This window comes from Belonocnema kinseyi, chromosome 6, assembly GCF_010883055.1.
Source record: "Belonocnema kinseyi isolate 2016_QV_RU_SX_M_011 chromosome 6, B_treatae_v1, whole genome shotgun sequence".
NCBI lineage: Eukaryota > Metazoa > Arthropoda > Insecta > Hymenoptera > Cynipidae > Belonocnema > Belonocnema kinseyi.
In genome coordinates this window covers 50017989-50028928 of record NC_046662.1, presented here as the reverse complement: position 1 = coordinate 50028928, position 10940 = coordinate 50017989, and the positions used below count along the sequence as shown (strand labels likewise).

The 10940-nt window shown below is 24.0% G+C and overlaps 1 protein-coding gene across 2 annotated transcripts in view; it reads right to left on the bottom strand.

Moving 5' to 3' along the window:
- Positions 1-10940, bottom strand: part of LOC117175707 (U4/U6 small nuclear ribonucleoprotein Prp4) — an 82691-nt gene that overhangs the window by 14690 nt on the left and 57061 nt on the right. For both annotated transcript variants that reach the window (XM_033365470.1, XM_033365471.1), the window contains exons 2-3: positions 8795-9337; positions 520-897 (exon numbers count right to left, since the gene is read on the bottom strand). In XM_033365470.1, coding sequence (XP_033221361.1) covers positions 520-897; positions 8795-9337 — 921 coding nt within the window. The remainder of the gene's footprint in view (positions 1-519; positions 898-8794; positions 9338-10940) is intronic.

The following is a 10940-nucleotide window of genomic DNA, read 5'->3' as shown; positions in this document are numbered from 1 at the left end:
TAGGATAATGTCTTCTAATGCTCTCCTGAAATTTTGAGTTCGATATTTGATTTACAAAAAAAGTTCTACGGTTCAAAAAAAAATTTTGTTCAATAGAAAAAAAAGGTTGGTAATGTAGGAATTCCACTGTGTCGCATGCCCTTAAAATATATTTTTTTACATCTTTTATTGTTAAGCTTTGTACTTAAACGTAGTTTTCTTTCGGCCCTTGCATTTTTCAAAGTTTGAGACCGATATTTTGTGTATAAAAAAGGTTCGAACGTACAAAAAATGTTGAGGTTCAGAAAAAAGATGAAATAATTTTCAGTGAAGTTCCTACCAAAATGCAGTACCTAAACGTACTTTATTGTACTCTAATACATTTCCCAAAGTTTCAGCTCGATTTTTTATGTACAAAAAAAGTTCTCAGGTTCAAAAAAACATTCAGTGAACTGAAAAACTGTGGTCGGTAATATAGGTATTTAGCTGTGTCACATGCCCTTAATTTCATTTAAATATTAAAAATGTTGACTTTCTTACCGTCTACTGAGCAGCTCGCCAGAACGCAGATTTGTCCAGTCTCTTCAGCGAGAATGTCTTCCGACAACGTAGCTTTGGGATGAAAAACAATGCAGCCAACGTTACAATTATGACTTTTGAGGGTTCGCAAGAGAGTGCAGTCGGGTACAGACCATAGATTGCAATTTCCCGACCAGGAAGCCGTCGCGAGGACTTTCGAGTTCGGACTGAACTGGCAGTAAGAAATTGGCCTCGTGTCTCCAATCTGGGAACAGTAGATGCTCAGCGCCTGCAATTTCTTGAGCAATTCCTGTCGTCGAGCTGTGCGCGTCGCGCCCGGAAGTTCCAACTCTCGTCTCGCATTGTCGAGTCTTGCTTTTGCTCTTGGAAGCGAGTACACTACAAATAATCAGGAATCACAGAATAATCCAAGGAAACAAATTCCCGGTTCGGAAATATTTTTCACGGCCAATGAAATTTTTTAAAAACAAACTATATTCTTAACATTTTTCCCTATAAATTAATAAACAACAAATTAAAGCATTCAAATTGGAATTCTTGAATTCCAAACGTTTAAAATTGAATTTTAAAAGTTTTTCAATTCAAACATTATGTATTTAAATGCTCAAAAATTTAAACAATGTTAAATGAAATGCAAATAAACTGCAAAATTTAGAACTTTTATCAATTACAGAGTTCAAAGATTCAGATTAAGTTTCAAAAATATAAATCCATGTTAAAATTTTCAATATTATAAATTGAAAAAGCAAGAAATGAACTTTCAAAAATTTCAAAATTATATTTATTTAAGTAATTTTAAACTAGACACATTAGAAATTGAAAAATAATTTTTTTAACTTAACATATCTTAAATTAGAAGTTTTAATCAAAGAACAAAATTCCCGGTCATTTCCCGGTTTGCAAATATTTTTCCCGATCAATATAATGTAAAAAATCAAAATATAAAGCTAAACAGTAACAGTACAAGTAATACTAAATAAACAACAAACTTAAGCATTCAAAGTGGAACTCTTAAAATTTTACCTTTAAAATTGAAAAGATTTAGATTAAGTTCCAAAAATATAAATCCAGGTTATCATTTTCAATCATTTAAATTAAAGAATAAATCAATGAACTTTAAAAATGGTCAAAATTATATTATTCAGTTACTTTAGGCCAATAAATATTTTAAAATTTACATTTCTTTCAACTTAAAAGTTCTTAAATTAGAATTTAGATTATTTTTATTTTAAATAGTTTAAGCATCCTTGAAAAACTTAAAAATTGTATTTCGAAATCTTGAGAAATCTAGAAGCAGTTTTAAATTTTTTCAAATTTAGCTTATTTTTGAAATTTTTTCAAAACTTCTCAATAACTTTAAAAATTAATTGAATTTGTCCTACAAATTTGAGAAAATCCTGCGAATTTAACAAAATGTCCTTAAAATTTGGATTTATAATTAATTCAAATAATTTTAACGAAGTATGTTTACAGAAAAAATTTGATTATACGTAACGAAATTTCGGTGCAAATACTCGCAACCTAATTTAAAACAAAATATAAATTTTTTTATTTTACAAAAAATTTAGAGGCTTTTTAAGAATTGTGAAAGGCTCCAAACGAATAAAGACGTTTTCTTAAAATTCCTAGGAAAATAAAAAATGATTCTTCATTTTGAAAAATTATTTCAACAGAATATTCAAAAAGATTTAAAGAGAATTTCAATATTATTAAAAACGACCTAGGAAGAATTCAAGATTTTTTTTAATTTTTAAGATTTTCAAAAAATTGTAGGAAAAATTGTATTCCGTTTAAAATATGTTTTTTTTTTTTTTTAATCGATTTTGAATGTTTTCATTATTTCTAAATATCTCTTAAAATTACCCAAATTTTTCTAAAAATAATACGTGTTCAATTATTATTTATACATCGAAATTCAACAATTTTGCTTACAAATTAAACATTTTATTTAGTAGAAAAATAAAAACTGTAACGTTAAAATGTTAAAAGCTTTTCGAAATTTTAACAATGCAAAGCTTTCTATGTCAAATACTTAAGTTTCAAATTATTTACATTTAAATATTTGGCTTCAATTTAGTCGTCTTAAATTATAAGTAAAATATTGCTAAAAATTAAATAATTCACTGGGTTAAAAATGGAATAATTTAGTCTGAAACAATATTTTTAATTTAATAAAAGCCTTTAATAAAGAATTAATTACGAATCTGGAAATTCTTTAACTTTCAACGGATTTGAAATTGCTTTATTAAATCAATTATTTTACAGTTTTTAATACTTAAAGTACCGATCCATTTTAAAAATTATTTATTCTTATTTACAGTTGATGATATAAAACTGTTTTTTATAAATAATTTGCAACTTTAAACGTTTTTAATTGTTAAAGTCTTCAAGGCTGCACGTTAAAATTCTTTACATTAAAAATATAAGCTTAAAAATAAAAATCTAAAATAGAGAATTTTGCAGGTAAAAGACTTTTGAATTATACATTGTAAACTGAATGATATCATAATTTAAAAAGATATAAATTCAAGTAATTATTTAAAAAACTGTTGAAATCGAATTTGGACAGATTTTTCTTTTGAAAATTTGTAAAATTCCCGGTCAAGAAATAAATTCACTGTCATTTCCCGGTTTTACTTCAAAATCTGGAAAAATCTAGAAGTGGTTTTAAAATTTTCCAAATTAAAAATAATTTTTTGTCAGAACTTTTAAATATATTTCAAAATGAATTGAATTTTTTCTATAACTTTTAAAAAATCCTGCAAATTCAAAAAAAAATTAAATTTAAATTTATAAATAGCAATACAACACTTATTATTTGTAAAAATATTAGAGTAATATTAAAAGATATTTAGAAGTTTGAAAAAGATTCGAATTCAATTTAGAACTTGAAATAATTTGAAATACTTACAACCGAATTCAAAATGAAATTCGGATTTTTTCAGATTTCAAACAAAAAAGTTAGCATTTTTTTAAGAATTGAGAAAGACTACAAAAGAATAAAAATTTTCTTGAAATTCTTAGGAAAATTGAAAATGATTTTTCACTTTGAAAAATTATTGTAACAGAAAGTTTAAGAAGATTTTAGGGATTTTATTTAATTTTCTGGATTTTCAAAAATTATAGGAAAATTTCGATTAATTTTAAAATATATTTAGAAGTTCTGAAAAAATGTTAACACACTTCGTTTAAATTACTTGAAATAATTTCAAGTTTTTAAAAATTAATTTTGAATCTTTTCAAAACTTCTACATATCTCTTAAAATGACTCAAATCTTTTCTACAAATAATAAGTGTTCAATTGTTATTTATTCGTCAAAATTTAACAATTTCACATATAAATTAAACACTTTTTAAATAGAACAGTTGAAATTGTAACGCTAAAAGTTGAAAAGTTCTTCGAAAATCTAAAAAATTCAAAGCTTTCTATGTGAAACAATTCAGTTTCAAATTGTTTTCTTTTAAATTATTTAAATTTAATAAAAACCTTTAATTGTGACAGTATTAAATTTAATATAAAAAATAATATGAAGACCTGAAACTCTGAATTAAAAACACATTATTGATAAATCACAAAAATTTTTATTTATTAATAAAATTATCGGAATAAATGATATATAAATTTTAATTCTTATCAAGACTTTCGGATTGAAACAGTTACAATCTGGAAATTATCAAATTTTGAACGCATCTACAATTGTTTGTTCAAATCAATTATTGTTCAGATTTCTATACTTAGAGTACAGATCCATTTTTTAAATAATTACTTATTTATTTATATTTACAGTTTATAAAATCAAACTTTAAAAAATGTTGAAATCGAACTTGGGCAGATTTTTCTTCTGAAAATTCGTAAAACTCCCGGTTTCCCGGTCCGGCGGCCACCCTGTTTTTTATTTTAAAAATTTTCGATTTTAAAAACTTCTATTTTTTACCTTTAAAGCTGCATTTTAAAATTCTTTAAATTAAAATATAAGCTCAAAAATTAAAAATCTAAAATGGAAAATTTTTCAAGTGAAAGATTTTCGAATTAAGCATTTTAAACTAAATGATATAATAATTTATAAAAATCACAGTTTAGGAAATTATTTAAAAACGATTGAAATCAAAGTTGGACAAAATTTGTAGTCTAAAAATTTTGTCAATGATTCATTCATTTGGTTGATGATTCATCATTTTAATTGACACGCCTTTTTTTTATTCCAAATTTAATGATTTTGTTGAAAATTGTGTTTTATACAGAAAATTTAATTTATTTTAATTGAATTTATCTGCTATAGGTGAAAATTCAACCATTAGTCAAAAACCCGTCTTTTTTCATCAGTTAAAACTTCATCTTTTTTGTTAAAAAATAATTTACTCTGGTTGAAAATTGAACTATTTGTTAAAAATTAATTTCTTATTTTTTGTTGAAAATTTATTTTACCAATTGAAAATTTAAGTATTTTATTTTTGGTAGAAACTTTATATTTTTAATTGAAGATTTATGTGTTTAGTTAAAAATTAAATTTAAAATTAATTTTTTTTTAGTTCAAAATTAGCTTTAACTATTCCATTTTTGTTGAATTTTTTTTACAGAAATGTAATCTTTTTCGTTAAAAAATATCTGTTTTGTAGAAAAGTTAACTATTCTATTTTTTGTTAAGAATCTATTTCATTGGTTGAAACAAAAACCATTTAGTTGAAAATTCGTTTTGTTTTTTATTGATACAAAATTCGTATTTTGGGTTTAAAATTCCACTATTTGGTCAAAGTTCATATTTTTCGTTGGAAATTCATCACTGTGATTAAAAAATAATAATTTCTTTGGCTGAAAATTCATTTCTTTCTAGTGAAAAATTAATTTTTTTAACGGCAGATGTAACCATTATATTTTTGCTTAAAAATGTATATTTTTAGTTGACATTTTTTGTTTTCGAAAATGCGTTATTTTGTTGTTTATATTTTACTTTTATAATTGAAAATTGAACTATTTTAGTTTTGGTTTCAAAATTGACCTTTTTTAAGTGTCTGAGAATCTTTTACAATATCCTCAAGTATTTTGAATTCTTTTAAATCCTAATCAATTACTGAAATTAATAAAAAATGTCTTCAAAATATTTTAAAATAACCTAAATTATTTTAAATCCTTTCAATTCTTTTAAAATTTTTTAAAGCTTTTGAAAATGCCAACTAATTTGAAAATAATACGTTAAACTATTGAATTTTCAAATAAAAAAAATTTATTTACAAACAATTAGTTGAATTTTCAACTGCAAAAAATCGATCTTTAACCAAAAATTGAATAGTTGAATTTTCAGTTTAAAAAATTAATTTTCAACAAAAAAACAACGTATTTTATAAAAAAAAAGAGTTAAATTTTCAACTAAAGGCACGAATTTTCAATTAAAATTATGAATCTTGAATAAAAAATTAATTTTTAACAGAAAAATAAATTTCAACTCAATACTTCAAATTTCTATGAAAAACAAAAAATATGAATTTTTAACTAAGAAAGATATTTTTAGTCAAAGGAGAGAACAAATTTTAACCAAGCTGTTGAGTTTTTAGGCAAAAAAAATGTTTAACTAAAAAGAATGAATTTTCAACCAAAAATATAACAGATAAATTTTCAGTTAAAAAAATGTATGTCCAACCAAAGAAATTAATTTTCATAAAAATAGTTCAATTTATCAACAAAGAGATGAACTTTAAAATAAAATGATGGATCTTGAACCAAAACATTATTTTTTTACTAAAAAAATGGAATTTTTAACAAAATACATAACCTTTTTATAAAAAAACTTGAATTTTTACTTAAAAAGAATCATTTTCAACCAAAACTTAAAAAAAAAACTAGTTTTTATTTTGCAACAGAAAAATACGGATTTTGAACAAAATAATTAATGTTCAAAGTAACTGATGAATTTTCAACTACAATGATAAATCTTGAAGTGGCATAGTTAAATTTTCAACAAGAAAAAAATTAATTTTTGCCAAAAAAAATACACTAATTGTCAACTCAAACTTTAATAATTAAATTTTGAATTCAAAAAGTTAATGCTATATCAAACAGATAAAGTTAAAGGTACTAACATTATTCAATATAAAAAAATATAAATCCACGTTATCATTTTTAATGTTCTAAATTTAAAAATTAATCAATGAACTTTAAAATGTTCAAAATTATATAATTTTAAGGAATTTTAAGCTAGAAACATGAAATATTGAAAAACTGAAAAAATTTTAACTGAACACTTCTTAAATTAGAAATTCAATTATTTTCTTTTGAAATAATTTAAACATCCTTGGAAAGCTTCAACATTTTATTTCAAAGTTTTGAGAAATCTAGAAGTTGTTTTAAATTTGATTTAAATTTAAAATTATTTTGGAAATTTTTTCAGAACTTCTAAATATCTGTCAAGATGAATTGAATTTTTTCGACAATTTTCAGAAAATCCAGAAAATTTTAGAAAATTTCTTTACAATTTGGATCTATAAATAACAATTGAACATTTATTGTTTGTAGGCGAAATTTGAGTAATTTTAAGAGATATGTAGAAGTTTTGAAAAGATTCAAACTTAATGTAAAACTTGAAATGATAGCAAAGATTTAAACAAAATTTTCAAAAAAGATTCTAGAAGATTTTAAGAAAACTTTCTCAAATTTGCATGATAATTTCAAATCTGTTTAAAACTCCTAAATATCTCTTAAAATTATTCAAATTTTGTCTACAAATGTTTATTTGTAAATTATAAATCAAAATTTAAAAATTTAATTCACAAATTAGGCATTTTTCAAATACAATAATTAAAATTGCAACGTACAAAATTTATAGGCTTTTCGAAATTTTAACGATTCCAGGTTTTCTATGTCAAACAATTCAGTTAAAGATTCTTTAGTTTTAAATGTTTGGTTTCAATTTACTTGTCTTGAATGAAAATTCAAATTTTGCTCATTATTCAATAATTAATCTTTTTTTTTAATTAAAAATTTCAAATTGAATATTTTGGACTGAAACAATATTTTTAATTTAATAGAATCCTTTAATTAGGACTAATTAGGAATTAGGTCAAATCGTTTTTGTTCACCTTTTATTACTTAAAGTGCTGATAAATTAAAAAAATTATATATTAAATAAAAATCTTTTTATCCAAAATTTTTAACATCAAAGGCTTTTATTTTTTAATTGTTCGAGTCTTCAAGAAAACATTTAAAAATTCTTTAAATTAAAAATGCAAGCTTGAAAATAAAAATTTTAAATGGAAAATTCTTAATGTAAAAAATTTTTTAATTACGCTATACAAGATAAATAATAGCATAATTGATAAACATAACAATTCAACTAATTATTTAAAGACTGTTGAAATCGAACGTGGACAGATTTTTGTTCTACAAATTTGTAAAATTCCCAGTCAAAAAAAAAAAAAAATACGTTTCAACCAAAAAAACTAAATTAAGAAAAAAAGTTAAATTTTCAAAGAAATTGATGAGTTTTCAACAAAAATTGTAACTCTTTCATAAGAATAGTTGAAATTTAAACCAGAAAGATGAACTTTCAATTGAAATTATGAATCTTTTACTTGAATAATTATTTTATTATTATTATTATTTTTTTTTTTTAATAAAAGGAGAAATTTCCAACAAAGCAGATTAATTTCGACAAAAAAGATCAATTTTTAACTAAAATTATGGAATATTCAACTGGAATGATACCTTTCCAGTTTAAAAAACAAAATAATTTTCAGCAAAAAAGTAAAATATTTCAACTAAAATGCTAAATACTTAACTTGAATACTTGTATTTTTAAATAAATATATACATTTTCAACGAAAAAGATGAATTTTCATCCATACAGATTAATTTTCTACAAAAGAAGGAGAATTTTTCACAAAGTACATCGATTTTCAAACAAATAGTTTAATTTTTAACTAAAAAATAATAATCTTCATCAAAATAGTTAAATTTTGATCCAAAAAAGATCTTAACCAACAAAAAAAATGGATTTTCAGCCAAAATATTCAGATTTTCTACTAGAAGAGTTGAATTTTTTTTGCAAACAAAATTGATTATCAAGAAATTAGTTACATTTTTAACCAGAGCTAAATTTTCAGATAAAATGATGAATCTGAAAAATCTGCGACTGTAAATAAAGTAGAAATGACTTTTTCTAAATTGACAAAAATTATTAAAATAATAAAAACATGCATTTTTCTGCAATCAGAAGTAAATTCCCGATCATTTATCGTTTGTTTTTTTTTTAAAGTTCACTACGTTAAATAAAAATTTCTTTACTTGCAATCCACTGTCGCGCGATTTGCAAAGAGTCAGGTCCCTCATGGTACCAAGTTTCCGTGTCCTTTTCAGTCGCTTGCGACGGTTTTTCTTCCTCGTCATGTTTCTTTTTAATAGCATCTTCGCCAAGACTGGCCAGAAGTTCCCTCAACCTGGTTCGCCTATCAGCTGGACCCTCACCAAATAAACAAATTGGCTCTCCCAACTGTCTCAGATTCTTCTTCACCTCAGAATCGTCAGTCGAGACATTAATTTGTCTGGCTTTCCTTCTGCGCTCGAATTCTTCCAGGAGAGCCTGCCGATCTTTCGACATTTCCTCCTCCAAGTCCATGTACTCGGTGGAAATGTGCACGTTACCGGCTGCAACGGCAGCCGAGGAATTTTCATTTGGTGTTGAGCCATCTTTTTCATCGTCGGAACCATCAGCAGCAGTAGCAGCTGCTGCTGCTGCTGCGACCCGGGCGCGTTCTGTTTCCTCCAGTGAACCATAGTGAACGGTTCTCGTTTTCTTCACGTAAATCTCCTCGTCGTCTGACATTTTAGCTACAAAAAAATGCTGAAGTTTCAACATCGATAAAGAATCCTTCAAAACTTTCATAAGAATCGTAAAAAAGTTTTTTCTTATTACCATAAGACGATTAAAAATTCTTTTTTTTTTTAAATAAAAAATACCAGGAATCTTTAGAAAATTTTGTTATTATCTTGGAACCTTTCGAAATCCTTTAAACGCTTTTAAAATTCTAATTAAAAATCTCCATTTTTTAAAAATGTTTTGAAATCTATTCCAACTTTAAATGGGACCCGTTCATTTCTCGGAACGGTAAAAATTAAGAAAGGTAAAATTTCAGAATGGGTTATAATACATAATGGTAAAACTTAGGAATAGCAAAAAGTAGGAAAGAGCAATAAGTCGGAAATTCAAAACTCTGAAAGGTATTTCTTCAGAAACCAAAGAAGCGGAAAGGGTGAAAATTCAGAAGCGTTAAAATTATGAGGGTGAAAAATTATGAATATGTAAATATACGGGATTTATGTTAGCAAACAAATGTTTATCGCAGTGAATTTAAATATCATATCGTAATAAATTTATGTTGTACGTTGAAAATTGTTTATAAATTATATAATGATAAAAAATCATTATTTTTTCGTGAAAAATTTTAAATGGATATCATAAATTTATTATGATATGCTATTCAAATTTATTGTGATAAATATTTGTATGCTACTATAAATAAAAAAACTACAGACCTGCTAATAACAACATTTATTTACTATTTCGAATTTTCCCTCTCCGTATATTTACTTATTCCTAATTGTTCACCCTACTAATTTTAACGTTTCCGAATTTTTACCCATTCCGCTTCTTTGGTTTCCGAATAAATACTATTCAGAGTTTTGGATTTCTGATTTATCCCTTTTTCCGAATTTTTGGTATTCCTAAGTTTTACCATTATGTATTATAACCCATTCTGAAATTTTAACTTTCTTAATTTTTACCGTTCCGAAAAATGAACGGGTCCCCTTTAAATTACTTCTAAAATTTCTTCAAACCTCCTAGATATCTTCTAAATATCTTGCAAAATCACAAAAATTGCCTTAAAATCATTGATTCTTTTTGAAAATGTTTGAAATCTTTTTTAAAAAAATCTATTAAAATAAATTTAAATAAAAATTCTTTCTTTTTATAAAAAAATACCAGGAATCTTTAGAAAATTTTGTTATTGTCTTGGAACCTTTCAAAATCCTTGAAACGCTTTTAAAATTCTAATTCAAAATCTCCATTTTTTAAAAATGTTTTGAGATCTTTTCAAACTTTAAATTAATTCTAAAATTTCTTCAAACCTCCTAGATATCTTCTAAATATCTTGTAAAATCACAAAAATTGCCTTAAAATCATTAAGGTTCTTTTTGAAAATGTTTGAAATCTTTTTTAAAAAAATCTCTAAAAATAAATTTATTAAAATAAAAGAAAATCTAGTTTTCCTAGGAATCTCATTAAGATTTTACCATTTTTTGTTTAAAATCTTCGAAAATCTAAATTTGGTTTAAAATGTTTTGAAATCCTTTCAAAGTTTTAATTCATTTTTTAATCTTTTCAAAACTTCTAAATATCCTTTAAACATACACATATTTTTTATACATTAAT